Source organism: Neodiprion virginianus, chromosome 5, assembly GCF_021901495.1.
Source record: "Neodiprion virginianus isolate iyNeoVirg1 chromosome 5, iyNeoVirg1.1, whole genome shotgun sequence".
Lineage (NCBI taxonomy): Eukaryota > Metazoa > Arthropoda > Insecta > Hymenoptera > Diprionidae > Neodiprion > Neodiprion virginianus.
This window is the reverse complement of record NC_060881.1, coordinates 26548786-26576482: the sequence shown is the minus strand read 5'-3', so window position 1 is coordinate 26576482 and position 27697 is coordinate 26548786. Positions and strand designations below refer to the sequence as shown.

At 38.3% G+C, this 27697-nt stretch overlaps 2 protein-coding genes across 3 annotated transcripts in view; both read right to left on the bottom strand.

Annotated features, from left to right (window-relative positions):
* The window catches only part of LOC124305921 (organic cation transporter protein-like), an 80203-nt gene extending 54195 nt beyond the window's left edge, over positions 1-26008 (bottom strand). The window contains exon 1 of one of the 2 annotated variants that reach the window (XM_046765930.1): positions 25975-26008. In XM_046765930.1, the coding sequence (XP_046621886.1) occupies positions 25975-25993 (19 nt within the window). In that variant the 5' untranslated portion in view covers positions 25994-26008. Of the gene's footprint in view, positions 1-15673; positions 16281-25974 lie in introns of those variants that run through there. The other variant, XM_046765932.1, reaches the window with a different exon arrangement.
* Positions 10106-15570, bottom strand: LOC124305925 (cAMP-dependent protein kinase catalytic subunit 1). Its single transcript, XM_046765938.1, has one exon. It carries the CDS (start codon positions 14916-14918, stop codon positions 13857-13859), a length of 1062 nt encoding a protein of 353 aa, XP_046621894.1. The 5' UTR covers positions 14919-15570; the 3' UTR covers positions 10106-13856.
* Positions 26009-27697: the final 1689 nt, after the last annotated feature.

The window sequence follows — 27697 nt, the reverse complement described above, 5'->3', positions numbered from 1 at the left end:
CTTGAGAAATAGGCAAAAAGCTGTAAAAAAAAACGCTAGCAATATTTATATTAGATATATATCGTGGAAGTTTGAAATTGGACAAAAAAAAAAAAAATAAGATCGATAACCCGTCAGCTTAACGTGGAATGCCCCATACATAAGTATATATAGGGCGTTCCATGCCAACCCTACCTTTGTCAGACCTCTTTAATTTGGCTCGCAATTTTTTTTTTATACGATTGTTTTGACACTCGATCGCACTTTTTTTTTGAAATTATTAGGCTGAAAAGATTTTGTTATCCGATACATGATTTTCCAGAATTATTTCAGATTGTGTCTATCGATATATTAGTGTAAAAAAATTATAGATAATTCAAATGGTTGTCAAAAATTTCGAAAAAATATACCGATTACCTTCGAAAAATGAAGGAATCCTAAAAAAAATCGCGAGCCAAATCAGAGATGTCAAGGGTCATACCCAGGTTGAGTTGGCATGGAATGATCCATATATAAAATTTATAAAATACGATAAACAATCACAAACAATTGCGAAATCGGTAGGGTATGTACATGCAAGCTTTAATACTAGCACATAACGCGTCAAACAATAGACAATATACTATATTAGAGGCATATATGGTGCATTCCGTGCCAACTCAACTAACGTCGGACGCCCGACATTTTTTTTTATCACATTTTTATCAGATTGTTTTACAATAAATTTATTTCACCTACGATTTTTGTTAAAAACCAACATGTTTTGGCCGTAATTTAAAAATCAGCTTTTCAAAAATCATCGGTAAAACAAAAATTCACTGAACGATAATTTGAAAAAATTCATTGTACTGTTTTCGAGTTCGGACAACAAAGTCTATAAAAAAAATTTTCAACAAAATCAAAAATAGACAGGATCCAGCCTTGATTGAGTTCACGTAGAATGTCCCGTATGCAGTGTAATAATAATTTGCTGCGACGAATTTGACAAAAGAATAATAATAATTGAAAAAAAAAAAATATATTTATATTGTTTTGTTCCGTGAAGCGAGATTTTTCGTTCGTTTTTTTTTTTTTTTTTTGGTTTAATTCGACCTTAGAGAATTACACGCTTACATATTGATGCTTAATTTATATTCACAAGCTACGCGGTTTGTATTATTACTATTATTATTATCATTATTATCATTATTATTATTACTATTATTATTATTAAACCTGCAAAGCTCGACATGGAATAATCAGGCTAATTCGGCTCGGCCATGATGCTCGTAATTTCGTCTGTTTACGGAACATTAAATGAAGCGTGCGAGAAAAAAAAAACAGAGAAAGAAAGAGAGAGAGTGAGAGAGAGAGAGAGAGAGAGAGAGAGAGAGAGAGTGAGAGAGAAATATATTGTTTTCATCGATTCAAGGACCGTCGTTCGTAATTACACGACGGCCAACGACTTGTTATGATTTTCGAAATAATATTACGAAGCGACTGAGAAAATCCCCGGAGAGACTGATCGCATAACAGATACCCGTTACTCGAAACAATGCGACGAATCTTGGTTATCTTAACATTCGAGTAACTTTGTTTCATTTTGCGATACGGGTACGAAATTTTTCTCGTCGTCGAACGAATCGTTCAAGGAATTCAAAAAGTCGATACGGGTAGTTGGTTAATTAGTCTCAAATGATGTAAGACGAAAATGGTAGAAAATAAAGAAACAATGATTTCGTAAGAAGAAAAGAGAAGAAGAAAAAAAAAAACAAACTCCTATCGTTACTGTAATATAAAATATGTGTCATTATTGTGAAACTTACGTACGTACCTTGTATGGTTATTTTACACAACTAATTACAATTCAATACGTTTCTTTGCTTTTCTTTGCTTTCCCTTTTTCATTGAATCAACACTTGTCATCGTTTTTTCTTCTTTATCGAGGGCAAGAAAATTGCAAAACTGCGAAAGAAAAGATCGAAGAAATAATAGTGAAAGGAAAAAAAAAAAAAAAAAAAAAACGTTGAAACTTTCCTCACCTTTGTATAGAAAATCGAAAAATTTTCATCCCCCGCGTGTCGATATATATATATATATATAATATTACAATGGGGTGGAAATATTTTCACAAGTCAATTCTTTTTTTACGTCATACCGAATTGCATTCCTCCTCATACCGAGGAGGGAGATGAAAAAAATGATATAAGATTCTCGAGAGGCGCGGATCGAGTAAAAGTTTAATTTCATGCCTGCATTAATAATTTTATATACATACCCATGTGTATGTACATGCATTAAACGAATACATTTATTCAGTGATATATGCCGGTTATTTTTTTTTTTTTTTTTTTCTAACTGTACTTTTATAACTCGTCAACGCATTAGTGTACCGGTAAGAAAAGAACGAATATATTTGTAGGGAATTGAACGGTCTGCAAAAAATGTCTGTTGTCATTCTACGACAAATCTACTCTTTCGAAAGTTATAACTTAAGGTGAAAAGTCAGCAAAGAAATTTGACGAGTTGTAAAATTCTAGGGTTTAAACAAAAAAAAAAAAAAAAAAATGTCACCATGTTATTTGAATGGAAAATGAAAAATCGCTACGAGGCACCTGCAAATATCAATATTAAGAACTGAAACTTGGTATAAGCATCTTTTTTACGTCGTTCGAAGAAACAATATTTTCACGTTGTAATTTGAAAAGGAAAAATGGTCGATTTCTTTTATTTTTATACAGTCCAACTTAAAAAACCTACACATAAATATCCGTGTACGCAGAGGTACATACCCGAGTAGATGATATCTTGCTTTATATATAGCGGGGTATATAAATTTTCTCTTCGTGATAATTATATGTATCTCAAACACGAGGAATCCGTGCAGCGATATGATAACGGATCGCAAGAGAGAGAAACACCGTTTGGGTACATAGACGTACGTACGTGCAAGAGATTGAAAAATATCGCGGGTAGTTATACGTATAACGTAACGCTGCAGATTCATCGTCGGCATATGTATACATACACATGCATGCATGTGTATTTATGTACAACATATAACGGTAACAATTGTATACACGTATCCGCGCGATGACAATGGAAAATCAATGGTACGATAGGACGAGAAGAGAGCAGAAAAAAAAACGAAGAAGAAATAGAAAAAAGGTAAATCAACGTCGTCGACAATAACACTGATCTTTACACTAAATGGATGGCTGACTTCTATGCTTCCAGCAGACCGCAGCTCGATATGCCGATTGGAATCCCCAAAAACCGACACTAGCGCCGCGATACCTGAAGTTAAACTAACGGGTCACGTGCTGAGTGATAGCCTATCGGTAAGAAGTTTAGTCACGTGGTGGAGCGTGGGAAAGTTTGAGCGCATGCGCATCGCGGAGAAAATAACGACGCGCGAGAACTTTGTCGTAGAAATTTGTCAGCGACAACGGTGAATAGAAGGCACAACACACCGAGTATACGTCGTTAAAAAGTACCAAAGCTTCGATGGTCCTATGAGAAAACGTCATTGCACAAAGATATTATTTACGTCGCGTAATTTGTTAACCAACAAACAGTAGGGATGGAAAATTCCGTTGCCATCTGATTGATAGGGAGCGGAATTACCGAAATTATAAAAAAGAACAGACGATCGTTCAAAAGTGAGAAGTTTACGTGCCGTCGGTTGTGTCACTTCAACGCCGTGACATGCGCAGTAAGTCACGTGATTCGTTAGTTCCATTTAAGCTATCGAAGCGCCGGTGTCGATTTCGCCTGTTTTTAATCGACTCATTGTCAGACCGAGGACGCTAGTCGGCCATCCAGTTGGTACAGCGATCAGTGAACAATAATCATTAATCGACCAGGAATTAGACGAAACTGATTGCGGATTACGAGAAATAAAATGAAAACAAAAACATAAACGATACAACAACGTTGCGGAAAAAATTTTTCAACGGGAATAATTATCGTATAATATTTCCGATGTTCGGATGAAAAACAATTAATTAATTAAAATAAAATAAAAAGGTAGGAATATTCTCAATTGCCGTAAAGCAAATTGATCTTGGGAGGAAAAATTTTTTTTATTCCAATTCTTCACATTGAGTGACATGCGTTGTTGATTAGAAAGATAAGAGACGAAAATTCAGTAAAAGATAAAAATAAAACAACGGGATAGAATCGTCACTGCGTGAATAATATAATAATAATATATATATATATACATGTATATGTACGGTTAAAAATAATATACAATTTTCAAAACAGAATTTATTTAAATTAATATTTACAAAAAAAAATATTCGTATTCACACATATATATAGATATGTATATACATATGTATATATAGATATGAATAAGAACCGATCAATTCATATGCAATAGTTATGATCGTATACATTTAATATCTATGATGGAGAAATAATACAATTTTCTACGTACTATTTTGTTGTTATCATTATTATCATTACTATTATTATTATTATTATTATTATTATTATCATACCGACAAATATCTGCCTATGACGTAACGATAGAGGATCAGCTATAATATTCGACTATAACTGCGGTATATTACATGTATGAATAGCCTATATATTTATATGCGTATGTATGTATAATATAACATAATATGTTTATGTAAATTGAAGTAATCACAAGAAAACTGTAATCTTTCACATCTATTTATCTATCTATCGATCTATCTATCTATCTATCTCTATCTCTATCTCTCTCTCTCTCACTCTCTCTCTCTCTATTTTTCACCAACTCTCGTACCTGATATCTCGGTACAATTGAATCTCTGCAAGGTCGATAATTAATTGTCGTTCAAGTATTATTCTCTTCGTGTACGTGTTACACTTGCGCTATTTATCGACAGATATCGATGATTAAAGAACAATACACGTTGCGCACAATGATAATTAGCATCGGTCCCATGACTTTAACCGAGAAGGATAAAAGAACGAGGGAGAAGAGAAAAAAAAAAAAAAAAAAAGACAAAACTAATCACTAATAACCGCAAGACGATTATATCATAAGATATTGTTCATGTATATTGTATAAATGTATAAATAATAATTATATTACAACTGATCCGTGACTTTGAATTTCGTAATTGATTACAAATCATAAACCTAATTGCACGACAATTTATTATCGTGAGAAAAAATGCGGAGAGACAGAGAAAGAACGCGGCAACTTGAAGGAAGGACAAAAAAAGAAAAAAAAAAAAAACAACAAGATAATAGTAAACCCACATCAAAAACGAAATAGTATAATACATATATTAGAATATGATAATAGAAATAATTATATGACATCTTTCCAAGAAACGTGTTCTAAAAAATAAATTACTTATATTATAATACATAGTGTGTGTACGTGTGTATACATATATACGAAATATGTACACGGATATCGTATGTTCAACTTACATACGCAGATCATTTCTTTCTTTTTCTTCTTATTTTGTTAGTTTTTCGCGAAGTTTATTTTTTTTATTTTTTTTTTTTCTTCTTCTCGTCCCAAAAAATATTGTCTACATCATTCCGTATCCAAATTATCGCAACTTCAAAATATAATAATGTATTATATGTATAAATTGCGTTCTGCGCTTGCAAGTAAACGATAATTATGTGTATACATATGTGTGTGTATTAGATACATATACCTGGATCGAAATAATTTCAATTAATATATATAAGTGAGTGTGTGTATACATCAGGACAATCTTTTGAAAGTTGAAAATGAACCGCGCATGCGCCAAATAATTAAATCTCATTGGTCGGCGAAATCTTTCCGCAGCGATATTCTTTTCTGCGACGCAGGCGGGCCAACCTACGCAAAATGTGTACGTTTGAATTTTCAAAGAGCATTAGCATCAAATTCCGACCGTACTTCGAAGAATCGACTTTCCGACCCGACTACAAATGCTTTCCAAATCTTTCCGAGTCAATGCCTCAACTATCCGAGATTCTAACCTCGAAAATTCGTATCAACTACATCGCCGGCAGAAACAAAGTTTGACAGCTGAAAACTCGGGATGGCCAGCCTGCGCGAACGGCCGATAAAATTGGCGCATGCGCGGTTGATTTTCAAGCTTCAATAAATTCGTCGCGACATATGTGCGTGCGTGTGTAAATCCTGTATACTTTTTTTGACTCGCATGTTCGCTGTATGCAATTTACATGTGCACCGTATACATCTACCTATACGACGCACGTCAGGATGATCAATTATTTTGTTAATGCTATAAACTCGAGGTGTACTGCACGTGTGTGTACAACGTGTCTTTATACATACGTGTATAAAGGTATTATAGGCAGTTGGATACAAAGGTGTTCTTACTTGTTAACCGTTGTTACACAATAATCCCCGACACGTAACGTCATGGTTTTCTTTTTCTCTCTCTCTCTTTCTCTCTCTTTATTATCCCCTCGCGGTGATGAATTTTCCTTTTCGCCCTTTGGTGATGAAACGTCCACGGTCGAGCAATGCTTCGATTTTTACGTCGTTACTTTCAACCCCTTTTATATTTTTTATTCTTTTATTATATTTTTTTTTTTCATTTCACTTTTCTTTATTCCCTTCGCAACTCAATGACAGGCAGATGCGTATAATCGATGTCCCGTATAATTTCAATTTCAAAATACTCGCTTGTAGCGTGATCGGAAAATTGGCAAAATTTAAAAAAGTAAAAAAAAAATTCAACACTTGTCGATGGATGATCGAGTGATATTGTAAATTTAATTACATTACACACCGGTACAAGTTGAACATAGATCGTAAAATATCGTTACGTTTCGAGAAATTTTAAAATTCTGCTAAACCAACGAAAGTTGTCGACAAATGAAACGACAATGACGTGTCAAATCATCGATATCTGCACCATTCGATCAATTCCAGTGCATGTAAGCCAAGAGAAGAATAAAATTTAAAAAGAAAACGTAAAAAAAAAAAAACACGATCTATGCGTGGAATAAAATTTTTCTCTAATCACACTCATCGCGTCGTTTCATTTTCTTTCCAACAACCCTGCTACGTATACGTATTTAATAATAGCCGATAACGAATGCTTTACATGTACGTAAATACGTGTCGTGTGAAAAAAAAAATATGTAACATACCGATTTGGAATATAAGAGAGAAAGAGGAAGAAAAACAAAAAAAAAACAAAAAAAAAAAACCATGATCAAATAATCGTACCTTTGAGAGACGGAGAACCGGAGTTAATTCCGCGCGCACGTTACGTACAATATGACGTAAACGATAATCTTTTTCTCGCGTATAACACATGAATTACGTACGCGTGCAGAGTGTGCTGTTCGAGACTGGAAAAAAAGAAGAGATAAGGAAAACCTTAAATAAAAAAAAAAGAAAATTAAAAAAATAAAAAAATTCGTTTCACAGCAATTACGGTGTTAGGTACCAAGAAACTCGTTCCAGCCGACGACAGGTGGCATTTTGTATCACATGTTAAATATTTATGCCAAGTGTGTGCGTGTGCGTGTGTGTGTGTGTGTGTGTGTAGCCTCTATCGGTCCGCTGTTTGCGTTGAACGTACGTGTCATATATACGCGTGCGTAACAGCATGCATTGCATGTACGCACATCTTACGTAGGACAGAAACGCGCGCACACACGCGCTCGTATCTTTTCCTTCTTTTCTTCCTTGTTTTTTTTTTTTTCCTTCTTCTTCTTCTTCTTTTTTTTCCCCCATTCTCAGTGTTATTTTTAGTGCGCGTTAATTAGCACCTTTCGATACCAATGACGTATTCACAGGCCGCCTTGTAAGCCATTCGCATATATTATTACCAAGAGACAATATCAAACAAAGTGAAACGAGTATGTACGGTTATACGTGTTAAGCGTATAGGTATTCACGTGCACACTTGCGTGTATGTGTATTATACGTAGGTGGGTTTCGTTATGCGAGCCTCGAGTGAGAAGAGAAAAAAAAATTTTTCTTCACACGCTTATCGCGTGTGACAGTTTTTCGATGAGCAAAATAGAATATACACGGAGTTGTGATAAATAACGGAGGAAAAGTGAAAACTGAAACAAAACAAAAAAAAAATAGAAGTACTCGAAATAACGAAAAATAATACATACACATACACGTACGGTTATATCCGACATAACGTGAAATTTTTCTAAGAAAACTTCGGCAAAATATTTTACAGAAAGATTATGAGAATCTTTTTAAGAACAACAACAACAATCAAGAAATCTTTTGCAAGTTTCTGGCGCGAACGTTCTGAGCTTGCAGCGACCTTTTTTTTTTTTTGAAATATTTTTTCAAACGTTTCTTTCCTTTCATGAAAGATTTCAGAAAGTTTTCTGAAATATTCATCGTTATGTGGGATTCGATCGATGATAATGCATCCTAATGTATTGTTGTATACGACTGTACAAGCGTTGACGAATAACGACGATGATTTCATTCTCAAAAACACAATTTACGATCGTTATCGAAAAATGCGTTGAAAGAATAACAAGTTTTGAACAATAATATTAAAAAGAGAAAGGGAATATAATTGATGATGGAAGAATGGAGAGAGAAGAGTAAGTGAAATAAAAAATAAACGAAAAAAAAAAAACCCACTAAACAATGACACATTATTGTAATAAATATTATGTTACGTGATACGGAATTCTATCTTCTGCAACGCGATTATTTTGATATGCCATAAAAAAAAAAAAAAAAAACATGATGCGAATCTTCGTGATCCGATGCTTCTTTCTTTCGCGCAAGATTTGGAACATCGAAATATTAATAATTATAATTATAATAACAACAACAACAAACAACGAGAACAAAAATAATTGATCGACGTAGCGAAGACGATCTAGAATTTGGAGGACTGAGAGCAAAAAAAAAAAAAAAAAAAAAAGGGGAGACAAAAATCGGTGGAATAAAGAACAGAGATATTTCTACATCAAAGTTTGAAAACTCCAAGGTGAATATAATCGCTATACATAAACAAGCAGATTATACGTTACGCCGCATGTTTGCATAGAAGTTACTACTTTCCCACCAGCTTTGTTTCAATTTTTGCCAACGCGTCGTTTTACTGCGATACCTGACAGATTTCTTTTCTTCTTACGTTTTCTTTATGGCGATTCTATCCGTGCGTTATTGACACACGCACACGGGGACACACGCACGCATACATATGTGTATAAATTTTTCTCCTACCCTTGTTCTAAATCACTTTTCGGTTTTATCAACAACGCGAAGTGACAATCGTAGTACGTACGTGTTACCACGCGAGATTGGCGAACGCTCGTCGTCACGCGCTGTAAGAATACTTTATTTGTACGATTACGAGTTGATGAATATAAGAGGAAGAAGAAAAAAAAAAAAAAGAGAGAGAGAGAGACAGAAAAAAAAGAAGAAAAAATCACAAACGCACACGCGCGTGTACGATGACATATTAAATAAATAAAATCAAACGAAGGATTGTTGAAAATATTTCTTACTCACTCTCCATCTCTTACTTTAGTTTCTCTTAAGAAATACGTGACAGTTTTTTTTATTTTTTTTTTTTTTTTTTTTTTTTTGTCGCAAAAACTACCAGCTGCCGAGATCGGGTTGAACGCGTTTTTTTTCTGTGTTGTTGTTGTATTTTTTTCTTGTCTATTTTTTTTTCCTCTCAACAAATTTCACTTTATTTCTAAAAACACATCGAGATTACTAACATTATAATACTATGGCAAAATAATAATAAACATAGTATTATTAATAATAATAATAATAATAATAATAATAATAATAATAATAATAATAATAATAATAATAATAAACATAAAGCGTTTTAAAAATTCTGTTTTCATCAGATAGAACAAGAACAAGAATAATAATAATAATAATAACAGTAATAATAATAATAATAATAATAATAATAATAATAATAATAATAATAATAATAATATTAATAAGATGTATCATGTATCGGTATTATATAAGTGTAATAAATATTTAAATCCATACAAATTCATATGTGATATTATTTACTATATATGATATATAATATAATGTAATACGGATTCATAAGCAGCGCAATTGTTAACCCTCGGAAAAATCTCACGTCTTTTTCTTTTCTCTTATGTAATGATAATTAATTTTTTCATCGCTTCTCCCTCTTTTTCTCTATCTTCATCTCTCTCTCTCTCTCTCTCTCTCTCTCCCTCTCTCTCTCTCCCTCTCTCTCTCTCCCTCTCTCTCTCTCATTCTTCTACTTGTTTGTCGCAGAGATACATCGAAGATAAAAGTAGGTACTATAATAATAATAAACCACATCGTGCACGTAGCGTTTAATAATAAAATACACGTTACACGTGAAGCGAAATTTGTCGACGTTGACAAACGGCGAAAAAATTTCTATTCTATTACAATTCTTCCATTTCGCGTTATCTAATAATTTCATTATCGAAATTCGCGACAAAGTCCCGTCACCCTGGACACCGCGATAAATTATTTAAAAAAAGAAAAAAAAAAAACAAAAAAACACAAGTCAAAGACGACGACGACGACGCCGTGACACAATTAAGGGTAAACATTCCAACTTCGTTCCACGTTTTTGTTTGTTTGTTTCTTTCTTTTTTTTTTCTTTTCTATTTATTTGCTTATTACTTTTTGTCTAAAAATTTTACGCCGCAGAAAACTCGCTCCAATTTCACAATAAAATTTACAAACTATCATAAATAATTTTCATAACAAGACGAATGAAGAAACACAACGTTGTAAAACAATGCAAAAATTTGTGGTGAAGGGAGGGGGGGGTTAGCGGTAGATTATCACTACACGACACGTCGGCAGGTGTCGTTGATTTGGCAGGCGGAGAGAAAGAACCGGGTCATTGCGGAATATTCCAATGGAAATTTCAAAGGTCCCTGGGATGCGTACGTAAGAGCGACGCCGACGACGTTACGCGCTCTTCTGCAATATAACGCCACCGCCGCGTACGAAAACCGCTTTTACTATTAATGTCCCCCTGGGCTAGAAACACGAGAGCCCGAGATCTCCGAGACGACTGGTTATAATAACGCCGTTTGAATATTCATAAACATTTTGCATACGTAGAACGAACTAGTTCGAATCCAACGTACTCTGCACAAGTGACGAACCTCGCTTCATTCGCTGTTCGCGAATTTACATTAACGCGAGAAAAAAAAAAAAAAATAGAAAACCGCGTCAGCGTTTCGGAGGACGTTCGTGTTAAAAGTACGGGGATTGCGTTGATGCGTCAGTTTGTAAAGTTCGCACTTTCAAGGAAGCTGCTTGGTGTTTACTAGATGGTAGAAAAAACGAGGCTGAAGTTAGTAAACGTTAACGTATCGAGAAGTTGAAACTAAAAACAAAAAAAAAATTACTATTTCCCACCGTTAGGAAAACGACATTTTTTTTCTATAAGATGCACCGTTGCAACAACGTAACAAACTTATTTCAAAAATAAGTCAAATTATGATCATGTTCGAGATGTCCTGAAATTTGCGCGCATTGTACTGATTCAAAAATGCAACGTTAATGTTAGACTACGTACGATACGTTTTGAAAACCATAAGAGCAGCTCCGCTGACTTACATGTCCCGAGGAACGAGTAACGGTAAATTCACTTAACATTTCACTGAGCGATCAACACACTTGTAACGATCGACGAATAACGATGAATACGAGAAGAGCGATATGACAACGAAACCTCGACGATTCGCGTTCAAAATTCAATATCGTACTCTTTTTTTTCATCAACGTTAGTTTCTCATCCTCCGACTTGATGTGCGATTTCGATCCGACAACGAATATTGATTCAACCATCGGCTCAACGAATCCCTACAAGTTTTTAAGATAATCAGAATTATTGTCACTGCAAAGTATACTTTATCCACACTTTTCCATCACTCCATGAAATATTTGCAAAACACAGATTCAAACGAGATACGAATTCATGATCACAGTGGTATAATTTCGATATAAATATAACTGTGTCACGAGTATAGTTAGCCAACTTTTCGGTCAATGCGATCCCCCCCTCCCGTAGACAAGGATAATAATAATAATGATAATCACCGACGCAGAGCAAGTCGTTTGGAATTCGCAATTCACATTCGGACAATCATTGTTTTTGTTTTCACGTGCGTAAAAAAATATGTACATACGTATATAAAAATTATTACAATAATAATAAAAAGATGCAATTGAACAAAACGAAACGACAAAAAAAAAAAAGACGTTCAACGCTAAAAATACATAATAAGAATTGAGGGTGTTTCAACGCCGTCGTCGACGCGTTTACATCGGATAAAGATCTCCCTGCGGTGTGATAATAAAAGTTGACGACAAACACACGAGGAGAGAGAGAGAGAGAGAGGATGAAGGAAGAGGAGAAGAATGACGACTACGACTACGACTACGACAATGATTATGATGATGATGATGATGGTGATGGTGATGAAGATGAAGATGATTATTATCATTCCTCGCCCGCAGCGACAACGCCGCTGAGAGAGTATAATAATATAGAAATGACCGTAAAAACTCATATAAGGATGTTTACTCGTATTAGCAGAGTGCCGCGTAGCAATACCGTTTATAGGCTAGATGAATCGAGACAGTTCGACACGATCTATCCTATCATTTCTCATTACCTCCTCCGTAATCTCTACCGATCCCCGCGAACATTCTCTTCGACTTACACGTGACAACATATTAGACTGACTTTAAAATTATAGGTACGCGTGTTTCGATTATCCCTTTTTTATCTCTCTCTCTCTTTCTCTTTCTCTTTCTCTTTCCCCTTTCGAAACTCTCTTAAAACATTTTTCTTAATTTACACTATATAACGGAAGGACAGACAGATCATCATGTTTGTTGAGATTATGTATCTCCAATTCGTTCATCCACACACACACACACACACACACACACACACACACACTCTCTCTCTCTCTTTCTATAACACACCCTAAAACAGAAAATAGAATCCTGTGTTTCTCTCTATATAACTGCATTTCTACACACGTTCACACGGACGCACACAAAAATTATATCTTGGATCGTTCATCCCGCGACGTTGCTGAACGTTTTTTTATTTATTTATTTTTTTTCTGTTTCTTCTCCCTTTCTTTTTCTTTCTCCTATTTTTTCAGTACTCTTCACTATTCTTCGTCTTTTTCTTCTCCTTCTTCTCTGTCTTCTTCAACTTTTTCTCCCACTTCTTCTTCTTCTTCTTCTTCTTCTTTTGATTCTTCTTCTTCTCTCAATCGAGGACAAATTATAAGGATTACACGTGATACCGAACGAGACGACGCGTCACACGGAACACGTATATTGCAGACACGGGGTATACGGATTATACGCGCGTATATGATATAATCCTGCATCGGTATTAGGACATGGTACGGCGTTCGAAACTTGGCACCGGTCCCAGGTTTTTTTTTTTTTTTTTTTTTTTTTTTGTTATTCATTTTTATTAATTTTTTCCTTTCTCCCGTCATCCTCAATTTGAACCCCCGTAGCCGTGTAGCCGTAGCTGAAGGACGCGTTTCACGTTGCGTCCAGAAAAGTCATCATCGTCGTCATCATCGTCGTGACCGTCGGCGACGACTGTTCGATTGTATACCGAACGCGACAACGCGATCCGTTGTTGCTGTTCTTGTTCTTGTTGTTGTTGTTCTTGTTGTTGTTGTTGTTGTTGTTGTTGGTGTTGTTGTTGTTGTTGTTGTTGTCGTTGTTGTTTGTGTTGATCTTGATATTGTTCTTGTTGTGGTTGTTTTTGTTTTTGTAGTAATTGTTGTTGTCGTCGATCCAGTTGTTGTCGATCGCGCGATATGTTGCGACGACGTAACAGCCACGACCGGATGATCGTAAATTGGTTCAGATTAGCTTCGTCGCCTCAAAACTCGGCGAATTCCTTGGCGCATTTCTCCGTCGAGGAAATCCTGAGCGCCTCCTCCTCGTAGTCGTCGAAATTGCTCGTGTCACCGGGTCCCTTGCACCTCGGTATGAACGGTGCCTCGATCCTCTTTTGAAAAACAGCGATCCAATCGGTGCTCGAGAACCACTTGTGACCCTTGATGTCGTTCACCCCCGCCTTCAGGTTGCCGTACCGTTTCGTAAGGTCGACCTGAAGCAGGTTCCTCAGAAGGTCCTTAAGGTCGCTACCGAAGTGCGACGGGAACCTGACCTTGCCGCTCACTATCTTCTCGTATATCTGTATCGGCTGGTCGGCGAAGAAAGGGGGATAACCGGCGGCCATTTCGTACACCAGGACACCCAGTGCCCACCAGTCTACCGCCTTGTTGTAACCCTTGCTGAGTATGATCTCCGGTGCCAGGTACTCCGGCGTTCCGCAGAGGGTCCACGTCCTGCCCTTGACCCTCTTGGCGAAGCCAAAGTCGGTGACCTTGAGGTAACCCTGGGAATCGATGAGTAGATTCTCGGGCTTAAGGTCCCTGTATATAAGGTCCAGGTAGTGAAGGTATTCGAAGGCGAGTACGATCTGGGCGGCGTAAAATCGCGAATGGGGTTCGGAGAACCTGCCGACCTTGCGTAGGTGACTGAACATCTCGCCGCCGGGTACGTACTCCAGTACCATGTAAAGGTTCAAGTTGTCCTTGAAGTGGAAGCGCAACGAGACCAGGAACGGGAAGCTGATGGCCTGCAGAATCCGTTTCTCGTTCAGGGTGTGCTCGACCTGCTTCAGCTTCACGACCTTCTGCTTGTCCAGTATCTTCATCGCGTAGTACTCCTTGGTGGGTTTATGCTGTACGATCATTACCCGTCCGAACGACCCGGTCCCGAGTGTTTTGATCCGTTCGAAATCATCGAGCCCGGCCGTGTTCGTTGGATTCTTCTTCCATTTCTCCTCGAAGTCCTCCTTCGCCTGATCGAGGAACTCCTTGACGCTCTCGGCGGCGTCCACCTTCTTGTTTGCCGTTGCGGCGTTGTTACCCATCTTCGAAGAGCCGCCTGAGCCAGCCAGGGCTCCACGTATGTCGAATTTTTTCAAAATTTTGCAAGCTTTTATGAATCCGGAAAGCGGTTAATTTATCAAGCCAAACAACTGAGGCTTGATGTATCAACGCTGGGCTCCCGAATACTCGCGCTATCGCAACTTAACCGAGTAGGAACACCTCCCGGATCAATGTCTCTCTTTCTCTGTCTCTCTCTCTCACTCTACCGGCCCAGGCCCTTCCTTCGCCTCTGACGATAATATTCTGACTCGATTCTTATCCCTTATCCAGACTTTTTTTTTATCCACGGTGTAATCTACTTAAATTTATTTGTATGTTTTCTTTTTTCTAAATTTGTTTATTTGTTTTGTCCTTCGATTCGCGTCTCTCTTTACTTTTTCTATTACTTAATCTGTCTTTCGTTTTTTCCTCGCACTTAATTGACACCCCACTGTTCACACCACCATCGATGCTCGATTTACGAAATGGGTCAACACTCCTCGTCCGTGGCCCGCGCCATCTTTCACCCCGCCGTCACCTTTCCACCACCACCACCGGCACCTCCAACGGAACCAGCACTACTGCTGCTGCCACTACCACCACTACTGCTGCCGCTGCTACTGCTGGTGCAGACAACTGCTACAACTACCACCACCACCACCACCACCACCACCACCACCACCACCCACCACCACCACCGCCACCACCACCACCACCACCACCACCACCACCTCCACCACTACTGGTCACCACCCACCACAACTACCGCTGCAGGGGCGACGGTGAGTGAGGAACGTTTATTGAACAAAACACTGTTCCTGACTCGATGATCCTCCTCGGTGGCGTTGCGCAGTGTCACAGTAACAACTTTTCGATAACCAATATTTATTTTCTCCGACTCTCGGTCTGTACTTTATCCTCATATGTATATATCACAACAAGTTTTTCAGTGTCACCAATTGTTCGTCGCGTGCATCATTCGGTGTGTTCTCGCAAGCTTTTGGTATAATCGAGTCGTCGACACTTGTTCAGTATATATATATTTTCCCCACCGAAAATTGGTCGACTGTTTAGCGTACTTCTTCGCTCTTTCGTTACTCACGTCCTGCAGATATCGGCACAAGAGCGTACAACGTTCCGCTATAATCCACTACTGCCGGAGAACTTCGGACTAAAGGTCGTGTCGTTCGGTGTGTACAAAAGATGAAAGAGGCGAAACTCTGTCCGTATATACGCGTAGCTGTGTAAGTTTGTGTGTTAGAGAGGGAAAGAGAGACGGAGTGAACAAGTTGTGTTTCGACTAGTCGAGGCGGTGAAGAAGGGGGAGAGACAGAGAGAGAGAGAGAGAGAAAGAGCAAGAGAGAGCGACAGACAGAAATAATATTTCGGTGTACAGTTGTTCTTTTTATCCGTCGTCGAACCAACTCCGCTTCTCTCTAACTTTAGTCAGTATATTTCTCTCTCGTCTCACGATCCGGACGCCACAGCAGTAGTAAGTAGCATTTACGACCGTCGGTCCGTTCACTCGCGACGAGTGCCGATCGTCAACGCGAAACAGAGTACAGCACGAATATTGCTCAGTATCTTCGTATTATTCCTCTCGGTTACACCCGTTACATTTATCCCTCTCCTTTCAATCCGTTCGAATTATATTCAATAGATATGCATGTGAATGTTGTATGTCGTGTGTATGTAGAATAAAATATATATCCGTCGAAACAGCGCACGAAGAATCCCTCCCCCCCCCTTTTCCCTCCTTAGGAGAGTTATCAAAATCGTTCCCCTCCTCTCTTCTTTTCTCCTCTACGATATCTTCTCGCCGGTTTTGTACCCTCTGTTTTGTGTTGGGGAATTTTTATTTATTTATTTATTTTTTTTTTATTTTTTTTACTTCTTTCTTATTATTGTTATTATCCCCCTTATTTAAGATGGCGTCCGTCTCCGTATACGTGCGGCGGTTACGCGAAAGTCCGCCGACAATATTCCATCCTTTCACGGGGATTTTGCACGAACGCGAAAATGGTGGATTTAGAGGAGACGGAGGAGGAGGAGGAGGTCGAGAGAGAGCGGGCGAGCTGGTCCGCGCTGCTCCGTGTAAACCCGTATAGACCGTGAACACAAACTAGAGAAATACGGTTGTCGCGTTACGTCGTCCTCGTCGCCGACGCCGCCGCTCTCGCCGTCCTTGTCGTTGCCGCCACCGCCGCCTCAGGGATGGCCGGAGGTTCACCGAACGACGATGAGAATTCTAACCACCTCCGTCGTCCGCTAGATGGCGGGTAGCAACCCGGCGTCAGCGGGCCGGAGTGATCGGCTGATGCCGCCACCTGCCGACGGCGTCGGTGAACCAAATCTCCCCTCCCGGCGCTATTTCCATCACGAGACCGGCGCGGACGGTGACTTTCCTTGCTTTACTTGTTATCATTATTTCCCCCCGCGACCTCCCTCTCCTCGCTCCTCGCTCCCATCTTTTTGTCTTCCTCCTTCCTCTTTTTTCTCACCGTTTACACCTGCCGCCGTCACAGTGTATGGATAAAAAGAGGTAGAGAAGTGTTTCGGGTATGTATATGTATGTATATGTATGTATGTGTGTGTGTGCGTGTGTGTGGTTGCCGGTGTGTGCAATATGCCCGAGAAACTAGTCGCGCGATCGGACGGTGTGTGATGATAACAATGATAATAACGACGATGATAAAAGCATAATCAAGAAAACCAAGATAAATTGGATAGATAATTTGAGAAAGAGAAAGAGCGGTGCCAGAGAAATATTGTGAGAAAGATTAACCTCCCTCGGTATCTTGTGAGTTACGTGAAATAATATTCGACAAATATATATATATATGTTGTATAATATATATATATGTTGTATAATATGTATGAAACTTCGCACGTAACAACATGAAACATGCAATCCAAAAACTTTCACTACTTGCAAGCTCTTTGCACGCTTAGCAACAATGAGATTAGGTATTATTCGTTATTTGTAATACATGTTGTAACGTTATACCAAACGAGGGAGAAAATAGAACTTATCGCGGGTTTTCCCGGCGAAATGCTGGGCATAAATTCATATCTGTAACGAATTAACTGTAAGGAAAGTAAAAAGTTAAATTTACGAGGCTGAAATTATTAATGTAACGTTCAGTAACGGAACGTTAGGGAGAAAAAATCATTGACGTGCAATTTCCGAATGACTTAGAAGGTGTCAACTTTTTGAAATATGTACTTGTGTTTGGTTTATCGTTGTTTACTAAATTTCATTAAAAATTTTAGTACAAGTCATCGCTGCGAAGAAAAATCTACTCGATTCATACCGCATATCTTACACCTCGATTCGTATTTTCATGTTTACTATTTAGTTGAACTTCTGACTTGGTTTTCAATCAACGAAACGTCTGCAATGCATTTGTACATCGTTATTACATGTACAGATAATGTTATTCAAGACTTTCACTTTCAAAATAACCCACATGTATTCCTATATTATACCATCCTGTTTTTCATATCGTAAATTATCGTCTATTTTTAGGCAGGTCCAACAACGTTTTATTTACAAAACAACAACACGAACGTGATGTGTAACATCACGGTGGAAATTTTCAATTCTAAACATACCACCGCCAACTTGTTCATTTTTTTTCCTTCCAAATATACAATATAATTCCTTCGTAACGTATACCGTGTCGCGTATCCTTTCTTAAATTTACGGCAAATGAAATAAGAAAAATAAAACATGCGCACACACACATACACACACACGCAAGTAGTTATATGCTTCATCTTTCATCTTCCGAATCATAAAACATAAATAAACTCCGGTTGAATATCTATCGTCCATCTCCAGCTGCGGTTGTGCCACAACCGTATCTAAATTTGACCCGCATTTGAGAATATTGAATTCATCAAATTTGCAATCATCGTTGAACTTACGCGCCATCACTTTATCTCTGCGCCCTTGTTCGATCCATCTGCGCGCGAAACTTTCCCTGCGGATACAAAAATTCGTCTATTTCTCCAGATTTCACACATCATAAATATAAACGTGACGTGCACTGAATACACAATTATCCAAACTATTTCCATCTCCTTCAAAATTGACATTACCCCATACGATTATTACAAAACCGTTATATCCACAGAACACAGCGAGTATGTAATGAGTTTCGCTTCCCAATGTTCGACACATGGCCAAACGAGGTCACGAATCAATTTTCCAACAGACGTTTAATGAGACAACAAAATGAGCAAAAAGAAACTGCGAAGTGGGGCAAAAAATGAAAAATAAAAATTTGAGAAGAAAAAAAAACCGCCGCTTACAGACACATACGCAAATAAAGAAGCATGGTGGTTACATCACGGTTGGGGTTGAGGGATAGCGGTATGTGTCGTGTTACGGCACGTTTATATTTAGCCGTTTCTTGTTTATTTTTCCTCTTTACCTTTACTTTCGATGAATATATCCCACTACCACCATCACGGCCATCAGCAGCAGAGGAGCAACAACGGCACTCGACTTATACACGCGTTATTACACGTGCCTCTGTACGACAACTCTAGGCATAAGTATCGCATAAGCACAGTACCACCAAGTACATATTCATGTGTATAATATGCATAAAACTAATTCTTTTACTCCCAACACGGTTGTTCGTTTTTACGTAACGCAACAACTATATCCTCAATTTCTGACGTATTCTTGCCTTGCTTTATCTATTCATACTAGTTTCGCTGTAAAATTAACATCACCCTTGAGAGAAGGAAGAATAAAAGATATAAAAAAAAAAAAAAAAAATGGAAATAAAAATGATAAAAACGATACCAATGACGTAGCCTCCTGCACCCTGAACCGTACGTATATCGAATGAACCTAGTCAGTGACCAGATAGCGAGTGTGTGCAACTGTGTGGCATGAGTGCAACACGTATTTACACCTACACGGTGTTCGTGAGTACGGAAGAATGGGCACAAGCGATTAAACCACATGTACACCATGAATGCGCATACGTAAGGTGTGCATAAAACCACCGTGTATCGGGTTATAGGTGGGAGGGTTAGTTGGGTTTATGGGGTAGCGGTGTATATTCACTCGTTCGTTATAATCCTTTGCAGATTAGCAAAGCTCGACGCTCTTTGTACAGGGTCCGGAGTGCACGCGATTCGCGGCTTCTCAAAACAGAGATAAAACGCCAATCGGGCAAGTTCCGTCAAGTCGAGGGGAGGCCGGGGAGGAAGGTAAATTAAACACAGGACTTTCTGGCTGACCGCGCGCCGGTTTCGGTCTCTTCGTTCACACATCCTCACGTATATTCTACACGCTACACGTGCGGCGCTCGTATGCGAGCAAAGGTTATAGAGAAAGAGAGGAAGAGAACTAAAAAGAGAGAGAGAGAGAGAGAGAAAAGTCGGGTTTGCTTGGTCGATTCCCGTCTCTCTCTCTCTCTCTCTCTCTCTCTCTCTCACTCTCTCTCTCGTTTTTCCTTTTTCTCCTCTTCCATACTTCACTCTGCGACGATAGAGGGAAACGGAACGCGGATGCGCGCGCATCGAGCTGCGTTGCTTTCGTGTCGCTCTTTTTGCGCTCCTCGGCGCGCAGCCAGGATCGCATCACAACGCGGCTTTCGGTCTATCGATTCCAAAGGGTCGAAGGGCCACGGGGGTTGACGCTGGTGGTTGGGTGCAGTGACAGCTGTGCCGCCAATTTGCCAAAGGATTTCTTACTTTTTTTTCCTTCATGTGTGCGATTTTTTATTTTTTATTTTTTTTTTTATTACCATCCCTTCATCCCTCTTCCGATACACGATCCTGTGAGCTGACAATTTTCACGAGACTTCAACGAGATTAAAAAAAAAAAAAATAAAATAAATACACTCACACCGAATGAGGAAAAAGGAAGTTGGTACTACTCGGAGAATTCCAGAGAGTCTTTCCGGCAAGAAATTGATCAAACAGCTAATTTGAAGGTTTCTTTGTTTTCAAAACAAGAAAAAAAAACATTATTTTCTTATAACGTAAAAGATAGGATTATTATTAACTCAACATCACGTTCATGGTTATAAATATTTATCAGATAAGTAAATATATTCAATATTAAAGTCAACGAATCTACCTCTCTTTACTATTCATATATATATGTCTGAATTTAGACCGTCTCGAATTTATTCAAAAATCGAGTCTGAAACAGACAAAAAGAAACTAAAACATGCACACAAGGAAGAAAAAAAATCAACAGCGACACCGGCAGCGAACGCAAATCAAGCGGTGATTTTTTCTCATCATAAAAATTGAAGAAGAAAAAAAACCAACAAACAAAGTAAAACAAAGTTAATCCGCATGCGTGTGTACATGTGTAAATATGATGCATAACTAGATGGTATCTGGGTAGTTAGAAGAGGCTGTTGTTGTAAGGTAGAAGATATAACTTGATCGATCGTACACTTACAATTAATTATAGCGCACGATAAATCTCGAGTATGCGCCTAGATAGGAGTGTTTGTCTATATTGCCGTTACACGTTTAGCATTTTTATAAGTAATTCGAAGAGTTCGCTGTTATTTGTAATACATACGAGGGGGGGGGCTTTGAAATAACGGTGGTACGTGAATAAAAAATGAGCTGACGATTCAACGCGTAGGTGTGAAAAATTCAAAAATCATACGTTCCCCGAGCGTTGATAATTATTACACGTCGCGTGTAAACCGCAAGAGCATTAAAACTATTTAATAATATTTTTGCGGTCGTCTTACGATTGTTGGGATCATTTAATTAAATTACGGTTTTTCCAGAGAATCTGATTATTTTCAACAACGGAGACTGTGGTTTCCGTAGGACTGCACATGTGTGGAATAATAAGTTCATAAAACTGAAATTAAGTGAGTATCTACAACTGCATTGTTAAAGTAACAGGGCAATGTCTGAGTTGACTTAATTTCGTCTATTGGAGTGAACAGAGGTTTGTTGCAGCCACGTTACAGCTGTTTGAGATGGGAATAATAATTGAATTCCATACAGACTGAAGACCTCGATTCAAACTCATTTTCATTATCGACGATTGTGGTCTTCGATCGATTACATCGGTCAATACGAATTTTAAGTCTGTGTTTTAGATGCTAAATTTTCATTTCTTCCACTTAATAATGAAAGAAAAAATTGATTTATTCGATGAAGTTTACTTTTTCTTTCAACGTGCCGTTGCCTGATGCTTATACTATACGTATAGAATCAAAATTTATTCATTCGAATATAAACTCATCAAAATTTTGTACACAGAAATTTACAATTTCTAGCAAAACGAATCGGTCCTTGTTACATGCATTCTAGATTCAAATGTTGGTCTCATATTCGATTTTCAAAATCTATTTAAATCTGGAAAAGAGAACGCCTCTGCTTCAAGAATAGAACGAAATTCACCAAACGACCGAATTATTTTTCTGACATTGTTACGTTACGTAATTTTTCAATTTACCGTGCTGGATTTGCAAACTAAAACAAACGCGTAAATTTACGGAACAAAAATAAAATAAATGTATAAAGGGTCAAAGAATAACAAAGAAAATTTAATTACAACGTTGCCGATGTAATTTAGATGTGTATGAACGAGAGGCGAATAAATGTGGGATATGCAGTTGTGGTAACGCACAGCTGCTCGAAAGAGATATGATATCTACGATGAATAGGCAGGGATCGGAGTAAAGGATTGTGGCGGGAAGGTGAAACGTGATTCAATTTAGCTTTGCACCATTCGGAGTTCACGTCGCGTAAAGTAAAAGGATTTTAAATCCTTGCTATATTAAATCGAATTTTTCAAAAAACCTTGTGCGGAAAATAAGCAAATAGCCCGAAATTACAATTATACAAATTTGCAATTCGTTTGCTGCGAAACTTTCGTTTGGGACAATTGTCTTCCCGCGTACAATTTTTTCGCTTCGATTTCCAACGATTCGTTCAACTCGCTATCTTCCTACTCCACGCTTCGCAATTTACATGAGTAAAATTCCTCAATTCTTTTCCTCGCAGCTTATCAGAAAGTTTCAGCTGCACCAGCGTTTTCAACACAGGCCCTTATTTACGCCTAGGCTAACAACGAACAGACCGGTTTGTCCCCGTTAATTATTATCACTTTATTTTTATTTGATACTTGGATTTGGTTTTTTCTTCCATCAGTTTTCCTTGAATTATAAAAGCGAGTACCTTCCCCGATTTTTTCAAAACTTTCCGTCACCCCGTTCCTTAGTTATCAAAAGTAAGAATTTGGTTATTTACGAAATTAACGAATTTTCGATCAAAGTTATGTTGCGTCTAGGAAGTCGTATCGACAAACTCAAGTGAGTCAATGAATTCTTCTTGAATCGAACTTTGCGAAAAAAGAAAAATATTCGAATTTTGGGAAATCGTTTCAGTTGCCCGAAATTGATTTGAAGGGCAAAAACTAAAATTCTATCGACTATGTTATTTTTAATAATGTTGACATTTGTTTCTTCAATCTTACACATTTCTCCACATTCAAAGATATTTGATTTGAAATATAAAAATTCGACTTCCATTTATTATCCAAAAATTGAATTCTAACCTCGAGTTTGAAATACATTGTTCTTTCGGGAATTGCTTATTTTTCATCGTTCGTAAAAATAACGGGCTTGATTGAAAAGTCTTGAAAAAATCACGATTTGAGGTGAAATTAGTAAAATCACGACTAACTCGGTTTTTCACTTGTATGACTGTAACGTAAATACAAACATGAAGAGGATGTTTTGAGTCATGCGAATTACATTTTCAAATCAGTAAGCAAACCCCAAAATGGAAATTCGTTGCAGATTATTTTACGGAGTTATAATGTACGAATAGACGTCTGACGATGTGAGTAAATTTGGGGAATTCATGCTTCAACGACCAATCATTCCATTCGTTTGGTGTTTCTTTTTTTCAAAAGTATAAGTTTTTTTCGTTCAGTTTCGTTCGTAAAAAATCAAATTTTAATTTGAACCGTTTACAATTTTGACGAAACAAAAATTGTGCCGTCGAAAAGAGGAGATTTTCAATCAATAGATATGTATAATCAGTCGAGTGAAATGGTAAACGTTATTGTCACTGAAACAATGCCTTCCATTAATTGCGATTAAAATTTCATGAAGCCTGATCTACATACTTTTGAATAAAACAAACCCGAATCGAATTGAACCACTGGCTGTCGAAATATAAATGTACAATATTCATTTATTTCTTACGGGATAAGAATTAGCTGAATAAAGTGTATTGTGAGTCCATAAGAAATACAAAATAAAAATTTCGAAGAAGAATCTGTTCACACATTCGTGAACAGAATCTCAATACCTAACATGTTATGACTCAACTGTGGCATTGTCATATGGTGATCGGCATTCTTTATCACATGTATAATACATCTCGCCCCCATAGGGCGGCAAATTTTTCAGATTTTAGGCCACCAACATTGTAAATTCGACTCTGCTTCGACACATTCACATAAACGCACTATAGAGGATCGTAATATCGATTGCATGTAAATATTCCTATTTAATAGAATACACAAATAAGTAGTCAATGTGTAGAAAACAAGTGTTCTTACCTTCTCGTTGCTCGTCCAAATTCCCAATTCACGGTCCTGATGATTCCTAGAGCTGCAATGCACTCCCGGCACTCGACTCGGCGTTGTTTCATTATTATTTTATACTTCTGACCACGATGCCAGCAAAAAAAACTAATTAACGTAACTAACGATAGCGTCGGTAAAATAGCTAGGGAGATACGGATATAATCGAGCTGAGTATATTAGAAGGAACAAAAAGAATGTAAACTTACGAATCTTTTATCAGTTTCGAAATCTAAGTTCCCTTTGATTCGTTTATTTCTATTCGTTCCGCCGACGGAAAGCAGAACCGACACGTCTTCGTTACATCACAATCGCGAAAACGAGAAGTACGATCTTATTGCCCGATAGTTTTCACTCGCAGAATCATACAATGTGTCACACTATTTAATTAAAGACGAGGTGAGAAAAAAAGACGACGCTCCCGGGGTAAACACTGAACGCCTCGCTCGACTGCTTGAATTTCTAGAAAACGTCGAGCAACGACGAGTCCGAACCGATAAACAATGGCGGGCGTTTGTTTTCCGTATTGAATCGGTAACTTACAGGCTTGAAATCCCGTCCTGTCTGACATGCAGAAACGGCAGAATCGAAGCCGGTCGTATCGAAGCGTGATTAGGCGATTGGAAATGCATTCGTGAAGTTACTTCCGCGGTTAGCTTCGCACGAATGAACTTACGGCGTCAGCCGAGACTTTGTGTGTACGAAGACGGGCTTCTTCTTTTCTCCGTGACTTTAAAAGATGCTTGCGAATCTGTCGCACCTAATCGACTGACAAATATGCGTATGAACAGAACCGTGACGGGGAGAACTTTCGATAGAATGTAACGAAAAAAACAACAACGAATCAAACTGACAATCAATGTTGTAGTACGAAGCTTACCGAGATGCGATATTCTCGAGGGGTGTAATCGAAATGCGAAATTAAAAATTGATACCTATCTCTGCTACGGAGGTAGCACCGTGAGGATAAGCTTGATCGCACACACTCAACACTCGCGCGGTTAACTTCACGCTGGTAATCCTCGTCGGACTGTGAATGTGTGCGCGTATTGAGATGCGATGATCAGACTACACACGCAAAGCCTGGAATCGCAAACCGTGTGCATACATGCAAATGTCAGCGCCACCACACTCGCTAGAGAGAACTAGTGTGCGCCGCTTCGCATATGCATGTACACAACCCCGCATTGTCAATATCTGTGGTTGTAGCGGTGTAGCTAAATCTCGCCACGCATGTTACTCTTTTTTATAGATTGTATCGTACATACACTGCGAAACCGTTGCACCGAATAATTGCAGGGTATTACATTGCCCGCTCTTTCCTCTATCGTGTTTACACAGGTCTGATGGACGAGTGAAACGATTAGAGACGCTTGTTTTTTCGCCGGACCTTTCTAAACACCGTAATGGTGAACTTTACGCTAGATAAAACAAAAGAAAACACGAAAACTTACAGGGAAATTCTCTCGGCATGTCCCGTGTCGAGTGAAGTGACGACGGCTTATTGTAGGATCTTGACCGATGAACGACCGGCTTGTTTTACAATATTGCAGGGGTCGCGTTCGAGGTCCATCGAATCGCGATTACAGGTATACAGTAGGTGTCGTCGGACGATCAAGTCTCACGCCACGCGCTTCCGCAACAACTTCACTTCCCAACCCCGACGGCGATGAATGTGTGTGTCTCAAGATGCGCGGCGTAATCTCTACTATTTAGCTTGGCCAGGTTTCGCTCTCAGCCATAGATTGTACAAACTGTTGCACCGAATAATCGTCGCATGTTCGTGATATTAACGAAGTCAAATACCTTTTACATGGCGCTTCATGCGCGCACTGTTGCAACACTTTTACTTTATAACTTCAATTTGGCATTCGAGATAGTTTGAATTACTTTTGCTGTAGATTTTTCCTTTTCTTTGATTTTTTATTATAGCCTGTCAGCGGCGCATATTTATATTATAAATAGGTATACGCATTATACGTACGACCGCTTTGTGCCTGAAAGTTTTCACTTGTTTTAAGCATTACGGAGTAATTAATACACGTTATAAAGCGTTCCTAAATTAATATCACGTATCATATCAACTTCAGGATCGTTTTGTGCGTTGGTAATTTTGACGTGGTTTCAAACAAGAACCGGACACTGAAAATATAAGCGAGTAACGAGCTAATTAAATCGTAGTAGCGCCTGACGTTAAAAATTAATTATGCCTAAAGAATGCTGGTTAGATGATACATGTCATGCTACCTTACAATGTATTTTTCTTGAAATATAGATTACATTCAGAGCAATACTATGTTAACTGTTTATTTTTGACATTACTGTTTCACTAAATAAAAGCCAGGATATTTGGTCCGTTCCACATTGATCAGAAAAATATGGCTTTCCACGTATAATGTACAAACGGATTGACGAAGGCGTAACTATCGAGAGATCAATAATTAACGCATAATACCATTTCAAATCGGAAGTTACGTCGCTTGAGGCTTTCAGTCCCTCCAGGTGAAGGGTCCGCAGCCATATACGGTATAGTTATACAGTTATACAAAATGACCGTATCATTATTGCTTGTATATCTCCTTTTGCGTGCTGTTACGGAATGCTTACATATACATACATACGTAATATACCATAAGAGCAAAGGTGCGGGGCCAAGGAACTCGCTGCGTCACCGAAGCGCGGAGAGGATTTTTCCTTCCGTCGAAAACTCCGGCGACGTCGACGAGGATGACGGCCCTCCGAGTGAATTACGCTATCCGCAACCATATACGTATCAACGCTTTTCACATCGGCCCACATTATAATCTAGGTAACCGCGTCTCCGCTGCAAACCAAGAATAGCTCACATCCGTGCACCGGGGCACGTGTGCTAATGTGTGAATATAGCATGTTTATGCGCGCGCGATGCCAGCTTCTGTTGCTATTAAAATTAGGCATTCAACGAGCGAGGAATAAAATTTCAGTAAGCCTGCAGCGCACAGTGCATTTCACAAGTTCATGGAAAGAATAATTTGGAATTAGGAATTTCAAGTTCCACGCATGAAAATAATTTCTATGTGTCCTTATCAATTGTAATATTTATTTATTTCAAACATTCCATAAATTTTATAAAACGGCCAGATTTCCTGACTGCTGATACGTGGCGCCACCTCACGGACCATCCGAACGATTCTTCTG

Excerpts from the sequence above, each read along its gene's own strand:
- LOC124305925 (XM_046765938.1), bottom strand. The coding sequence starts at position 14,918 with ATGGGTAACAACGCCGCAACGGCAAACAAGAAGGTGGACGCCGCCGAG.